General features: G+C 49.6%; 4 protein-coding genes across 4 annotated transcripts; 1 reads left to right on the top strand and 3 right to left on the bottom strand.

Annotated features, from left to right (window-relative positions):
• Positions 1 to 5931: 5931 nt before the first annotated feature.
• On the bottom strand, positions 5932 to 6915 carry Triagg1_3765 (uncharacterized protein; the record flags this gene model as incomplete). The annotated part of the gene is made up of 1 exon (XM_062898093.1): positions 5932 to 6915. The coding sequence occupies one exon, from the start codon at positions 6913 to 6915 to the stop codon at positions 5932 to 5934; it is 984 nt and encodes a 327-aa protein (XP_062757268.1).
• A 1529-nt stretch (positions 6916 to 8444) lies between these two features.
• Triagg1_3764 (uncharacterized protein) lies at positions 8445 to 10136 on the bottom strand (the record flags this gene model as incomplete). Its single annotated transcript, XM_062898092.1, has 3 exons — positions 8445 to 9493; positions 9559 to 9883; positions 10002 to 10136. 3 exons carry the CDS (start codon positions 10134 to 10136, stop codon positions 8445 to 8447), a joined length of 1509 nt encoding a protein of 502 aa, XP_062757267.1.
• Positions 10137 to 11384: 1248 nt separating this feature from the next.
• Positions 11385 to 13169, bottom strand: Triagg1_3763 (uncharacterized protein; the record flags this gene model as incomplete). Its single annotated transcript, XM_062898091.1, has 6 exons — positions 11385 to 11501; positions 11602 to 11832; positions 11921 to 12661; positions 12877 to 12932; positions 12985 to 13025; positions 13078 to 13169. The coding sequence occupies 6 exons, from the start codon at positions 13167 to 13169 to the stop codon at positions 11385 to 11387; spliced, it is 1278 nt and encodes a 425-aa protein (XP_062757266.1).
• Positions 13170 to 13448: 279 nt separating this feature from the next.
• Triagg1_3762 (uncharacterized protein) lies at positions 13449 to 14729 on the top strand (the record flags this gene model as incomplete). The annotated part of the gene is made up of 3 exons (XM_062898090.1): positions 13449 to 13451; positions 13525 to 13594; positions 13666 to 14729. The coding sequence occupies 3 exons, from the start codon at positions 13449 to 13451 to the stop codon at positions 14727 to 14729; spliced, it is 1137 nt and encodes a 378-aa protein (XP_062757265.1).
• Positions 14730 to 15535: the final 806 nt, after the last annotated feature.

Below are 15535 nucleotides of genomic sequence, written 5' to 3'. Positions count from 1 at the left end.
ATTTGCGCGCCTCTTGCAGCCAATCTCAAAGTCGGGAATCAGCATCTCATGGTACTTTTTGGGAGCCGTGTCTTTGATGTATTTCGTGGCCTTGGCGGTCAAATCACTGCGGTGCGCGGCACCCGCCTTGTTCATGAAGAAGCCCTTTATGCCCTTTTTACACAGTAGAGACGTAGTGAATCGAAAAAAGGCAAGGGCTCCAGGGATATTCATCAACACCCACTGGAACAACTCCGTGTTGGGAGCTGGCATCGGGAGTGATCCAGTGCTTGGACCGCGCAAACTGCGTGACATGCCTCACCTGGTCTTTGATCGCGGGGATAATCTGCGCGGCCGAGCAGCCATTGCCGATGACGGCGACCTTATTGTCAGTCAAGTCGACATCATGCCGCCGTGGAGCCGCGTGGAATACGGGGCCATGAAAGCTTTCGATATTCGGCAGATCCGGCTTGCGAGGATGGACCAGAATGCCCGCTGCGCTGAAGAGAAACTGGCTTTCATGGACATACGGGAGATGTTATTACGAACGGTGATGCTCCAACGACCAGTTTCTTCAACCCACTCGCACCTTTCAACAGTAGAGTTAAAGGTCATTTTGTCACGGAGGCCATATTGGATGGCTGTCTTGTTGAGGTATTGCCAAATCTCTTGGTGGGATGGCAGGGGTGAGGACCACTCGGGATTAGGGGCAAAAGACAGGCTGTTGAGCAGGCTAGGAATATCACAGGCACACCCTTGAGAGGGTTAGTTTGACGGCAGAGCAATGCTAGAAGCGAGGAAGAGAGGCGTTCGTACCTGGATATTGGTTCACTAACCAAGTACCGCCTAGATCATCGTTTTTTCTCAAAGAAACGGACGCCCGAAATGCCGTACCAACGCTTGATGGAGCATCCCAGAGCAATGCCAGAGAATTCAGTGCCGATACAGGCGAACTGGCTGTAGGAGGGTTTGTCCGACGTATTCCAGTTAATCCAACAGCGGGTGTCTTCGTAGTTTGGAACCGGCTTGAATTGATGTCTCAGGTCGGTGGAAAGAGAAAATAGGTAGATGGAGAAAAGGTGGAAGGAGCCGTAAACTTTGTACTCTGTACAGCCGTCCGCAGGTGCTAGAGGTACAGGTATATTCTCCTCCCTCAACAGAGGCCTGTCCGGGGCGCTTTTCAAACCCTCACGCGAAGCAGATGCATGTGCTTAAATACATGTATCCAAAACCCATCGAGCATCACGCCGATGATGAGATCAAGAGGCAAGTTTCCCGGTCTCTTGCTGATGCCATGTACCATGAAGAAGAAGCAAGGAATTTCCCCATTATCAGTTCCTCATTCGTCTCTACATACATGTACCCTCGCTCAGCCTTCTCAGGATTACCTCGGTATAGAGCGATGATCTCGGCTGTATACAGAGAACTTATTCAACCAGGTTCAACAGATTCACCGCGCGTGCTCCCCCCTCTCTGGCAGCAGAAGACGATCACCTTGGTGGTTGCTCGAGATGGTTGTCTTGGCCTCCCTAGATTCGTCGTGTGTGGTCCCCGCCCCGAGCGCAACGCACCGCTTCAGCAGTTAACGCCGGCATCAAGTTGCTGCTTCTGTCTTCTCCCTTGCAGCCGGAAGACAAGGTAAAGGCAAAAGAAAGGAAAAGCGTCTGGTCCTTGCCATTTCGTGAACCGATATCCGCTGTTTCTAGCTCCACGGGCTTCCCAACATGGGCAGAAGCCGCATCGGCGGATCTCACGCCGTCAGCGTCGCGCCGAGATTCCCAAGAGCCTCCATCCGCAGTATGGGAGGAGTTCGAGTACGAGTAAGTTTCCTAGCAAAGCGGGACGGCCCTCGATGCGGAGAAGCCCCAATGGCGGGTCGGATCGATCCAAGCGTGGGAAATCGGTCAAATCAAGATAAACTGCTGACATGCTGCTCTATGATACAGCCCCGTTGCAATGCTGCCACGACCAATGCATTCGTTTCCTAACACCCCTACTGCGTGTATACGAGTGCAGCAAGATTCTTTGCTAACATTACCTACTACTTCGTACTCGTACAATGCCGGCAGAGATACGAGGAGCGTACTGGACTGCTCGTACGGGGATGACCAACTCCCAAAACACTTGACATGGTATAGCAGGGTAGGCATTGATTGAGAGACGCGATGGACTACTTTTCCATTGTCATTTGTGGCTGCCGCAATCTCCGACACAGAACGGAGGTAATGTGCAATGAGAGAAACACAGACTGGGCCACTTTTCATTTGCAGAGGCAAAGCCACGGCGCCTACAAACGGCTAACCGAGGCAACTCGTCACTTTGATATTGGAGGGCCCAAGTGAAGTGGTTGCATCTTTGCTTCTCCATCTCTCTCTCCATCTCTCCATCTCTCCATCTCTCCCTCTCCATCCCTCTCCCTCTCCCTCTCCAACCGGATCCTTGCCATGTGCGTCACGAGACGACTTACAAAGGCAGCCTTCAAAATCACATCTCCCTTGGTCCCCGAGACAAGTGCCGGGGTGCGGAATTATACCAACTACTACCACTATGTACTCCGTATCTTATGCAAAATACTCCATCATGTTGCTGGCTGTTTGTTTGGAGTATCCATTATTGAGGAAAGCCGACAACAGGACCTTGTACTTTGCACACGCCCTGGGTGTGAACCGTGGACAACATGTTGCAATCAAAATGAGCGGGCAATATCCTTGCACGCAGCATTGAATCGAGGCTAGGAGGTTACTACACATCATATTCGCCACGAACGTGCTGGGGGTGCCCATGTCCTCTTTGTTTTTTTTTCCTTCCCTTTTTCTCAGCCTCCGACCGGGTATCTGTTCCCGCCAAGGCCAGGCCGTGTTCCAGCTGGACTCTCTCCCCCTCGGCTCGACCAAGCCGGGCGCTGATGAGCTGAGACAATAGGCGTAAGATTCTGAGTAGATGGAGGATCATGATCCATGTCCCTAATAGCGGTGACCTGGGTAGGCAAGCAGTTTGCAAGCTAGAGCCTCAACCGTATTACTCATACGTGTGATATCCCTGTACTCCCTGCGGATCGACCGTCAGGAAGGCAGTAGTCTTGTTAAGACAGCGTCTCAGCTGCCTTACGGTACCCCAACTTGGTTCTAAACCTTGACGCCTTTCTTATTAACTGGGGAAATTGGACTGGGATCAAGCCCTTGTGATCTTTATTTGGAACTCTCACAATGTTCTCGAGTACTGTCGGCTGGGAATCTTGGGGGGTCTTCCCCTCCCCCCTTGTCTCCCAAAAAATCTAATCTATCATTTTTCCAAAGAACTATACAATATTTTCCAGCACAGTTATCAGCTGGGATTCTGGGGGAGGGGGGGGGGGGATTCCCCCTTCCCTTCCTGCCTGCTTAGGGAAAAAAGAAAAGAAGATAAGAGAAAAGAAATTACGACTTCTCCGTGTTTGGCCCTTTCCCCCGAAAATCCTGAGAGGATTCGACGCACCTCTCTGTAACAAGTAGTGATTTGACGGCATTCTCTATGGTACGGAGCAAAATATGTCTGTCTAGACGAAGAATAGCTGTCGAGGGGATACGTAGCATTCTCATCGATTGCTTCAATGTGACATTTATTTCTCCTAGCTCAATAAGGGATTCGTGAAATTGCCCGAGGATTTGTGCCACCCTGTCGTTCCTCGCCGACTGTCCATTGACCTTGAACGATGTAAGGGAGACCGGCTGGTCCGGGGGCTTTCCCCGGACATTTGCGGTACTATTGCCCTCATCCTCATCCATAGCTAAAGAATTAAGCAGGCGAGTTCTCTTTGTACCCTCTGTGGGAGTGCGGGGGAAGAGCACGCGTTGAGTTCCTAGGTAGACGTAGACATGGACGCCTGTTCTTTGTCATGAAGGAATTTCGGACGCGCCTGGTGGGAGCTATTGCCTCGGCCACTTCCCCCATCTCTGCCTTGAACTTCTCCACGTCCGCCGGGTGATGAAAATTCACAACGTCTTTGATTACATGTATTCTGTCAACAATGTCCCGGAAGGTGTTCAAGGCTTCTTTCGCAATACTGGCGACTCCTACTGCATTGGCAGCAGTCTCTCCTTTTTTCCAAACAATATTTCCATCCGCTTTTCCAAACAATATTTCCATCCGCTCTGTGTATAAGGTATAGGCAACCGGTTGAGATAATAATTCCGTCACTAGGATTATTACCCACGAGTGTTGGGGTATCTGTGCCAAAGGCCACCCTGCGGCGGCAGCTTGGAGTACTTGTAACCTGCTGCTCGGCCATTGACTTGAATCTTCTTCTTAAGTCTCTGGAAGCTGGCATAGCCTTTTCATCTTGGCTAGAGGCGTCTTCGTATTCGGGAGACTCCAACCAGGCTTCTCCGCTCGTCGGTGTTTGTCTCGGGGGAATGCTCGGTGGTTGATTGGTTGGTGAAAACCGCTGTGCTTGATCGAGGGGTCGTTGGGAGACGCGTGCAGGAGTTCCGTAGAAATTCCAAGCGAGCTGGCTTGGGGTGCTATCTGCGTCTATAGTTCGTGCGGTGACTTTCTGTGGTAGGGGAAGGGGGGGAGTGTGATAGAAGGTGTAAATCCCGTCCTTTCAACTCTTCCCGCCTCCCTGTCGTACCCTAGATACATCATTGCCGTGTTGCCGGTATGCGTTGAGATCACTTGAGTTCTCGATTCTCCGCAGCTTGTATAATGCTACCGTACTTTTCATAGTATCTATGCGGGCCGCAGCAATTGGTGAAATGACGAGTAAACGCATCGGGCTGGAAAGCTCGATATTGCTCTTGGTTTCGTAAAAACAAGTCCATAAAACTTTGCCAACACTTGGGTGACTTTGGCAGAACGGAGTGGCAGAGCCTGATCTGCAGCATAAAGGACGGAAACCCGGGGTTTCATGCTATCCACTGTCTACATGTCTTGATAATATATGGTCACCCGCTTGGTACGCGACTGGTTCTCTTGATTTGACCTGTATCCTCCAAGTCGGAGTCTTCTTCGGCTTCGACTTCGTCAGTAAGACGGTTTCGCTTTCGAGGAGCGGGCATATTCATTGTAACACAGTTAATAGAGGCTGATCCGACAGCACTCTCTGTAAATTCTCCATCCTTCCACTCCAAATGACTCTTCTTTCTGCTCCCTGCAGCACATATGGAACATTCTTAGTCGTTGCCAAGCGTCGCTATCATCGGGAGCTCCCCGCGGGCCTGGGAGATTCGTTCAAGGCTTGACGTCGATTGCCGCTCGGAGCGTCGGCGAAAAGTATCGAGATCTCTTGGATTATTTGCTCTCCACAAATTAAATCGTTCAACTGAGCTTTTGAGACAGTCAAATAGATGGTCTTCTCGGCCGTAGAGTTGGAGGGTGCGTATGTATCCTTCTTTGGAAATTTTTGGAGGACTTTTCTGCATCGAAATCTTGTCGTATTATATACGAAAGGGTAACAGGAAATGTTTTTGGAGAAGTCTGGGAAAATCAACAGGCCACGGCGTTTGCTTATACATGTACTTACCTAGCTACTTTCTTCTACTATCGCTATTTTTTTCCCTACTCTCTGGATGGTAGCTGGCGTACCCTTCGATGTTTGAGCAATATTCATGCATGACATAAAGCACGATAGTGGACAGAATCAACTTCCTTGCGGATAATCGTCCAGGAAGCTCGTTGCACGGCTGAAGGATCGATGCGAGGAACTTGGATGCGAGGAACTGCTGCCACCGGAATACCAACTATGCCTATTAATTTTGTAGGAGTGACGTTGACTTTACTCTCTTTTATCAAAGATTCATACATCATTTGCCTAGTACCTAGTAGTTTTGCGACATCTATATCCTGCAACAGGAGGGCCTCTTCGCCGACGTCTTCCCAATACTCTCATAGGATATACGGGTGTTCGACCTGCTTCCGAGCATACATGTATCCTCGCATGCTGGTAATATCTTCCGTGTCTGAGTCGGCCTCTGCTTACGAATCCGCGAAAAAGCGTGATCGTCTCTTTCGAGACGGATTGTATGCATACGCAGAAAGCGTGCGTTGGAGAGACAGAGGCGCCTCTTGCTGCTCTTCTTCAAGCCAGCTGTTACGGAGACCTCCAGAAGAATTGTCTCTCTGCACGACATTCCTCAGCTGAATGCGGAACTGTTCCATGTCTTCAGCGCTGATGTAGTCGACTAATTCTTGCGCAATTTCGAGATCCCTTCCCTCGATTCGCCCTTCGTTCTGTACAACGTGTCTCAACGTATTCATCGCTGCGGTGGCGATGTATGCAACACCAGAAGCATTTGCCGCGCTTTCGCCGTCTTTCCACGCCATATTGCCAACGGCACCTTGCAGCAGGTATGGGCGCTCTTCATCCTCCACCACGATCGCCTGTCTGCGACTGCTGCCTGATCTAGAGGAGGCTGGTTTGGAAGCAGTTGCTTGGGGACGAGTTACGCGTTCCTGTCCAGTCGGAGTGTTGTTACTTTCTTGGCGCTTCTTTGCAATGAATACTCTTTGAGGCTTTCTGTTCGTCACATGTTCTTCTTCACCGGGAGAAGTCTCTTCTGGTTGGGGAAACTCTACCCAAGACACCTCTGTCGCTGCGGTTTGAGAGGTAGTAAGATTCCCTTGGGCAAACTCAGTGTTTTGAGCTTGAATATTCGAGGTGTAGTAGGAATTGTCGTCCACCGTGCCGTTCTCCCAGTCGTATCCTCTCTCGTTGGCATAACGACGGTACTCGGCAAGGTCGCCCGGGTTATCTCTTCGCCATTCGCTGAAACGGGCTACTGAGCTTTTCAGAGCATTGAGTAAATTGTCTTCTTTTCCGTAAAGCTCAAGCGCGCGAATGTATCCTTCTTTCGTTAGTCGCGGTGGATTCTTGTGCAATGGTTGATAAAATGAACGGCGGAATTGAGAGTCTTTTGAGGGATACACGCTGTCCCTCTCGGGTACCAAAAACCTCGGCATCTTCGACCCAGCAGAGGAGGAAACGTTCTGGAGAAGTCTGTGAAAAGTCAAAAGACGACTGTGTGTTTGTTTTACCTAGACATTAGCATGTCCGTTGCCTGGGAACCGTGATTCACCATCATGCGGTGCCAACTGTCAGCGCTGTGCCAGCCGGCGGCCATCTGGTGTAGAGTGGCCGTGTTTTCGCGCCGACATTCCGGTATGCGTTATTATCGATTTGTATATGCAATTGCGAAACAAAAAGGTGTTTCAGTTACCGAGCGTGATGAAGTGAAATCGCGGTGGAAAATGCCTCTGTTGCACCGGAAGCGGTTCATTTGTCGAGAGTTCTGTACTCATTGACGTTTCCCAGCTCAATACAGGGTTGATCTATGCCCTTGGCGATAGGGTAAAGTTGGAGCCTTGACCGCATTATGTATGATATCCCTGTGGTTCTTGTCAATTCATAAAGAAGACGATTGTATTTATTATAGCAGCGATAGTATTGTAATACCGGATACTGGATAAATATTGCGATAGTAGAACAAAGTAGTAATTGTAGAAGAAAGTAGTAATTGTGGAAGAAGGTAGTGATAGTAGCAGAAAGTAGAAGAAACTGCTTAGTAGAACAATGTAGCTAATATATAAGAACGGGGTGCCCATTAGCAAATAACCATGATGCTCCAAGAGATGGGCTTGCCATCCAATTTGCTTGACACTCGAACAAACTTGCTTGGAGTGCTTTTGCAAATCTCTGAAACGAATGAAGACGTAAAGGAAGATGTTCGAAACTTTGCCAACCAAAATGAGAAAATATCGTTTCCAGAGCCAGTTGTTAACGTTACGAATCGGTGTCACGATAAAGACCGGGAGAGTTGGGGTACCCAATGACCCATTGTGACCAGATGGATGACATCTGGGAAGATTACCTCGCCGGCCTAGTGAATATCCTTGGAGAAAACAACGATTAAGCTTTCGACCATGGCCAAACCATCGGGACCCCTCGGCCCTGTTCTACACATGCAGTGGCACTATCCCGTGGATAGTGGGCGTCGTGCAAGCCAAGGTGACAACTGTCAGCACGTACTGGACACCAACAATGAAGGCCTCTTGCAGCAGGCAAGGATTGAAGATTGGTACGCCCGGGAGCGTATCCGTTTCAGACATGATCCCTATCCGCCAGCCTTCCAAGAAACCCAACTAGGAGTTGAAGTTTGGAGTGGACCAATGGCGTCAAGTCGGGGGACTTTCGATTTGGTCAAACTGTTCAATTATATTTATATACACCATACCAGTCGTTATCTCTTTGGAGGATAAGCTAAAGACGGCATTTACACGGACTTCATCTGATTACTGCAGCCAACCTTACCTCTGTGGATGTTCTTTCTCCGGACCTTTTCTCTCGGATGGCGGCTTCGACGCGAATCACCACACGTGGTTGGGAGAACCTTTCTGCGCAGAGAAGAAGGAAAAAGTCCTGAAGCCACCCAACTATAGCGGTATTATTTGGAACAATCTTCAGAAGTTCCCTGCGAAAAAGTTCGGTGCTTCTATGCCTTGACGCCCTTTTCGCCACCGTTTGGTGAGGCCACCTCCTCATCCTCTTCCACAACCTGTTCCTTTTCGTCACTGACACCCATCTCACCGCTCCATCCATGCTCTAGCAAGTAAGCCTTGAATTTTTCGTCTTGTATGGCGAGATCCTCGCCCGTCACGTTGGGTACAAAGAAGTAGGTGACCAAGACACCCACAACACCGCAGATGGCCGCAATAATAAACGTCCACCGTTTACCTAGATTGTTTTGAATCGGAGTAAATGCTTGAGTACCAATTGCTGCACCGCTCTTACCTAGGGCCGCTGAAAGGCCATAGAACGAGCCTCTGACACTTGTTGCATAACTCTCGGCGGACAAGAGACCAAGCATGTCTCCAGGGCCCATGTTGCCACTGCTTTGCATTGCGCCATACATGACCACAAAGAGGGGTGTTATTTTAGTGATTTTGTCGTAAGAACAGCCGATAATGAGTCCAAAAACCAAGTAGCCACTGAAGCCCAGCATCATGGTGTTGCGTCTGCCCAGTCGATCACACAGAAAGGCGCCGAGAAAGACACCGGGAAGGGCAATGGCCCCTAGCAGTAATTGCCACTCTGCCGTGCTCCGTAACGTGTCATTGGTGTCGACCACGGAAGAAAGGATGGTGCCAGAAAAGACTCCGTTGGGAAAGGTGACAAAGTCGTACAGGAACCAGGCGCCACACGTGCCAATCAAAGTCTTCCAGTAGTATCGAATAGCCAGACCATAAGGCACATTCCTCTGGATAGCGCTCTTGCGGTAGAGCTTGGAATTGAGCATCTTGAAACGGAAGTAGAAGACGGAGAGCGGGAGAAGGATGCCGATACCGAAGCATACTCGCCACACCGTCGACAAATGATTCTCACCGGCGGCAGAGAGCACAATCAGGAAGATCGAAACAGCCAAGGGGCCCCCAAAAGATAGAGGTAGGTTCGTCACGAGGATAAAAATTGGTCCTCGTTTATCAAGAGTTCTTTCGTTGGCGGCTTCAGAAGATGATGTGCTTGCAGCAGGATACTCGCCCCCTTGTGCCGTGTTAGTTGCAGTTCTGCCTTGGTTGCTCAAGAGGTTTCCAAAAGAGGAATCTTACCAACACCAAATCCAACAATGCCTCGAGCAACAGTCAACATCCAAAACATGCCATCAATGGTAACTCCATGGGCGGCAGTGGCCAGAATGCCGCCGATGACGATGAGGAGCGTTGTTGCAACGATTGCAGTCTTGCGTCCGAGATAGTCGCACGTCAGACCAATTGTAACCTGCCCTAACACGGCACCGACAAGTAACGAATTGGAAACGCGAGTGCTGACAGTTGAAGTGTACTGCGCAGGATATTCCTTTTTGAAGAGGACGTTGGACATTGTCATGAGGTTGTTCTGGTAGCCATCGGAAATGAGAGCAGCACCGGCTGCGATCTAGACAACGCACCATGCCATGTCAACAATCTGTTCTCGTTTTGAAACATAAAATGCCGAAAGAATCCAACAAGGATATACAGAAGGCAACTTTCGTGAACTCGTGGCGGAAACTCACAATGGTAAAGATGTCGGACAGCGACTGGCGCTTCTTGGACGCGCTGCTTTCAACAACGACAACAGCATCATCTCCGTCTCCTTCAGCTGCGACCACAGCGGACGACTTTTCCGCCTGGCCAAGTTCGGCAGACATTGTGCATGCGGCTCTCTAGAGGCTTTGCTTTTGGTTCGTATGTCGAGTCTGATCGATGGCTTGAACAGTAGCCGGTTGGCCTTGGCCCTCTAACCTCAACAAGTCAGCCTAGGTCACATCGAATTACACGTACGGGTGGTGCCGAGAATATATATGCACGAGCTACACACCTCACCTTTGACCGAGCCGCCGACATCCCATGTTCGCCGCGGTTGATGATTGCAGCGTCGCAACGGACATAGTTTGCTGCCCTTTCTCGTTTCTCTCTTAGCTCCCATTGCCCATGAACTTTTGTTTGCCTCAGAAGCGGTTAAAGACAGACACAAGAGGCTATCGAGAGCCAATACCAAGGAGCTGCTCGCACATGTGATGCCTTGGTGGAGAGAATCCGGCTCATAATTGCCGGACCATCGCCAAGGGGTGTGTGAAGAAGTCGAGATGCACTGTCCACTCGGGGGGAGATTATGTGGAATAATACAGTATCAATTGGGAGTAAGCACTTGTTTAAAGTAGATCGACAAGAGTAGTGGCGCCGACGCCTTCTACATTTGATATCCTGGAAAAAGCACTTAAGCACGTGCGGGGGATTCTTCTGAATGCTTCTTTTTGTGATATCTTTGTGTTGTCGAATATCCTGTCTCGCTGTTCCATCTGAATTGTTTCGTGATTGTGATTTCGACCCAGTAGAGTTGGCAGTGATCTTGTCTAGCAATAAGCATCCTTGATGAATCTGGTATGGATAAAAAGACTAGAAGAAGACGAATTACCGCCATCTACCATGTTTGATAGCGCTACACTGGCAAGACTGGGTACTACCGTTCCCACTCTTTGATCTACTTAGCATGTTGTCCCTTGTACGAGTGGCTGTGGGAGACAACACCATCGATTGTTGCTTCTACACGTGGTTCATCCATGCAAACAGCCTTAACAGCCTCGTGGCAGGCAACAAAGAAACATCTTACTGACAGTTTTCACGACCCATAAAAACATGTAGACCAGAGTCCATATCTGTGGATTGACCACACCACCTTGAGTCACCGAGCACACTATCTGGTCGTTCTGGGCCAATATTGGACAAGACAAGGATGCCTCCCAACCGCCTGTAGATGATAGCTGCTCCCCGCCAACTCAAAGCATCTCCATGCTTTCCTGCCACGTGGGAACGATGCTTCTGACAGCTTGGCTACCGATTCTTCGTATCGTCCTTGTAAATCTCGGGTCCGAGTTACCGAAGCACAAGTTACCCACCTATGCCTTTAGCATTTTGCCCGTCTGGGGATCGACTTCTTGCCGGCCGCGAAAATTGATTCGGAAGTTGACCGTGCCCTCTCGAACAAGTCGGAAGAGCCATTCGGGGCCTCCTCTCTAGAATAAGAAAAGAAATCGGTTAATTCAGGTTTATGTAGCCAAATACGGCGGAGCCTAGATGGAAAGAGAAGAGCGGGTGATGAAGAAGTCGACTCACCAAGGTCATTGCTACTCTGTTGAGGCCAGGCAAATAAAGGATCGACCCATAGCCACTGTACACGGCGTTCACCATCGCCTCGCCCACGGTGTCAACGTTTAGGAACGGCAAGAGAAAGTTTGGCACATTCGTATGGCCGCCGATGAGGGCTGTGCGGATGAAGCAGAACATGCCGAATGTGAGACGTACACGAGGTGCCTTGTGAATGTTTTTGAGTTCTAGTTGAAGGCCCTGATACGCTTATTAGTCCACGAATTCTCTCCCAATAACTAGCAAGCAATCGTCTTGTGGAAATATGTAGCCAAGGATCCCATCTCACCTCATGCAATGCCAACAACCCAGCCTTTGTCGCAGCGTAATCTGCAATCAGGGCTGGTGGCGTCACACAACTCAAGCTTCCCGTGTGTAATATATGTCCGTGGTCCCTCTTAACCATCTCCGGCAGAAACTCCTTGGCAAGAAGCATCGGGGCAATGAGGTTTGTCTTCACGGTGGCCTCGACATCCCCGTACGACCCTTCCATGATGGTTGCTCCGCGAACCAACCCTGCATTGTTGAATAACACCGTAGGATGTCCGACCTCGCTTCTGATGCGTTCACATGCAGACTTTAGAGCACTGGTGTCGCTCAAATCGCACTGGTAATATGAGACGCGAGCCCCTTCTTCTTTAGGTTGCCATTTCAGCGGAGCGTAGTCGACAATGACAATTCGTGTTCTTGGGTTTCGCGCGATGAGTTTCTTGGATATACTGGCGCCGATACCATCACTTCCTCCCGTGACGACGACAATCTCTTCATCCCAGTTCCACGTCTTATCCGATACCCAGTTGTTGGCAAATTGCTTGTCCAAGTAGTCGTTTAGAGACAGAAGAGTGCCGGTGAAAGTCAGTGCGTAGACTGGGAGAAGAAACTTGGTGACGATTGTGTCTGAAGTGTATGCAGCCAAGCCTGATAGAAGTAGAGCTGCCGGTGCTGTGGTAACAGGGTTCAAGAGCCAGCGTCTCAACGGAGCGGCTATGGAGTCAAGAGTAACTCCCTCCCTTGATGTGAACATGGTTTTCTGTATCGGCGAGAGCACAGCTAGATTCTTGTGCTGTTTTCGTTCTCCTGCTCAATTCAGAGTTGAATGATGGGCAATATATGCAAGGTAGCTACACATGTTTCCTCCCCTTCATCATACATGTGGTTGTAGCGGGAAATGGCTCACATGATGTTGAGAATTTCGAAACTATTGACGCCCATTGCGAAACAATGCCACGTCGGCATCAGGCGTACATGCATCTCCCAGCCGTCCATATTCTCCGCATCTGCGCCACGCTGAAGAGACTTGGCTGAAGTGTTACAGTCACTTCCCGTTCTGGTTGTCTGAAGTGTCACAATTACTTCCGCTTTGGCCGTCTGAAGCGGCCGAGCCCCGCTCGTCACTATTCGTGTTGATTAATTGGACAGCAACTTTGTTGGGCTTGGTTGTCATACCCATCTCCCAAGTCTAGGATGAGTGTAATTGGTATGTGCGCGGCTACATATGTAGAAGGCGACAAGTCCATCCATGCAAGACGACCCTGCATGCGTCCGGTGAGGCTAAACAGCCTGCAAGATAAGCCATATGATGATGATATTGGCCAGTGCAGTGTCGGTGAACTGGGACAGAATGCCACGCTGTAAAACACGGCACAGGAGGAGAGAAAACAGGGAAGGACGGTTTTATAAGATGAGCTGGCCGCCGGCTGCTCGGATGGCTTTTCAATGTTTCCATCGCATATACCCTTATTGAGTTGTTTAGTTGTGTACTCGTATGTCGACATAGTTGTGCAGTTGAGCACTGGCAACCACAATATCCACTTTCGATGGTAGGCCAGAATTAATCTTTTGTCTGGCATTGCGTATGTGTCTCGCTGACATACATTCGAAACACAAATCTAGGCCAACGACGTCAAGCCTCGCCTCTCCATTGGCGAGAAGCTGAAGCTAGTCGGGGTTTTGCTGTTTGTCGGTGAGTCCTTGTCGATCAAGGGAAATATATGGCCGGTATTCTTTCGACTGACGAAAGATGCCTTCGCTTAGCCCCCTGTATGCTCGCAATCGTTGGCGCACAGGCGCTTTTGTTCGCCATCCGGAACAAGCTGGATATTCGGATGTATCTTTTGAGTGCTGGTGTCAGAGTTCTCTTCAGCACCTTTACGGCTCGTGAAATACAAACCTTGCTTTCACCTACCGAAGACGTATACAGAGCATGGATTCAGCGAAAAGAGAGGCTTACCAAGGACCCAGCGCTCAAAGAACGACTCCAATGCGATATACAGTCTCTCCCTGATGGCAACTCACGCATTCTCTGGGTTGGAAACCGTCACAAAGCCCGCAAGGTGGTACTCTTTCTCCATGGCGGAGGATATATCATGCCGAGCCAAGCAGGACACTTTGAATGCGTGTGGAATGTCTTCGTTCTCTCTGGGCTAGAGTCAGATACCGAGGTAGCCGTGGCCTTTTTACAGTATTCCCTGGCCCCCGCTTCGAAAGTTCCCGTACAACTCTTCCAGGCCGCATCTGCTCTCTCGGAGATTCTCAAAGCAGGCTTCAGCGCCAAAGATATCGTCATTGCCGGCGACTCTGCTGGTGGCAATCTCACCATGCAAACCCTCAGGCATTTGGCTGAGCCTCATCCTGAAGCTTGCCATATCGCATTAGATGAGCCTCTGTCGGCTGCTGTCTTGATATCGCCGTGGCTCAGTTCAGAGTACTCTAGCTCCTCATGTCTAGAAAACGACAGCAGTGACATGCTCTCGAGATCCGTCATGCGCTCACTTACGGCATATGCCACCGGCTATGAAGAGCAGAGCGACTCGGACGATGCAGACAGCTGGGCGAAGCCGCTTGAGTGCAGAGGGGCTTGGATAGGCAAGCTCAACAGTGCCGTCAGGAAGATTCACATGACTGTTGGTGGAAAGGAGATTCTGGCCGATCAGGCAAGGTCAATGGGGAAGGCCATCGAAGCCACGAAGACGGGTGTCCAAGTAACGTTGGAGAGCCACCCAAACGCGGCCCATGACTTTATTATAGCCGAAGCAATACTCGAACAAGTCGGTGAGGCGACGATAAAGATGAAGCAGTGGTTCAAGGGAGTGCTATAAGCAATGGAGGTTTAGCATTATCCCTTAAAAATGTGCTTAAAGTGAGAAGGAACCGGGCCATAGTCCTATGCAATACTCCCCTCCGGCGCTGGGGACATTTCAAATTGACGAGCATTAATCGAGCTAATATTTACGGCCATACACAATGGAATGATGCGGCCTAGAATGACACATATGTTGAAGGAATTCCTCGAAGCGCCATTGTGATGAATGAGGAAATCAGACTGGCGTCATTATGAATCAAAAGTGAGCAGTCACGTTGGTGGAGATGATTTGATTCGAATACGAAGCCAATTAAGTAGCGGAAAGTGCCTGATTAATGAGAGTTTGTATGCTGCAGCTTGAGAAGCGAATAGAGGGAAGAGGAAGGCGAGAATGAGATGAAGATTCAACGCTGCAGGTGTTCGTTCCAACTTGCCAGGAACTCTAAGCTGCGCCATCCACGTCATCACCGTTGTTTGAAATAATGTGAGATGTGATTTACTGAGAGAAAATTCATAGGACTGTTCTATACCTATTCAATATAGGTAGGCAGACGTCGTATCACAATCCATGGCAATTTATTCGCCCATCCATTGCTCATATTACCTATGCATCTCGGGAAGGTCAATCTTAGGATGAAATTCTCACTTACGGCAGCCTAGTCGAGTAGTAAGTGACTGCGCTCACGCATGCGTTAAGATTCAGAAATTGGGGATTAGAAAGAAATTCGTTACTCGTCAATATCAAGCCTCCACTCAATTGCAACGTCAGAAATGAAAGACGTGTCAGGAAGAGTTTGCATCCACTGGAGATGATTCCCATCT

Source organism: Trichoderma aggressivum (assembly GCF_033847375.1).
Source record: "Trichoderma aggressivum f. europaeum strain CBS 100526 chromosome Unknown scaffold_011, whole genome shotgun sequence".
Lineage (NCBI taxonomy): Eukaryota > Fungi > Ascomycota > Sordariomycetes > Hypocreales > Hypocreaceae > Trichoderma > Trichoderma aggressivum.
Note: the sequence above shows the minus strand (reverse complement) of the source record. Positions and strands in the feature narration are given on the sequence as shown.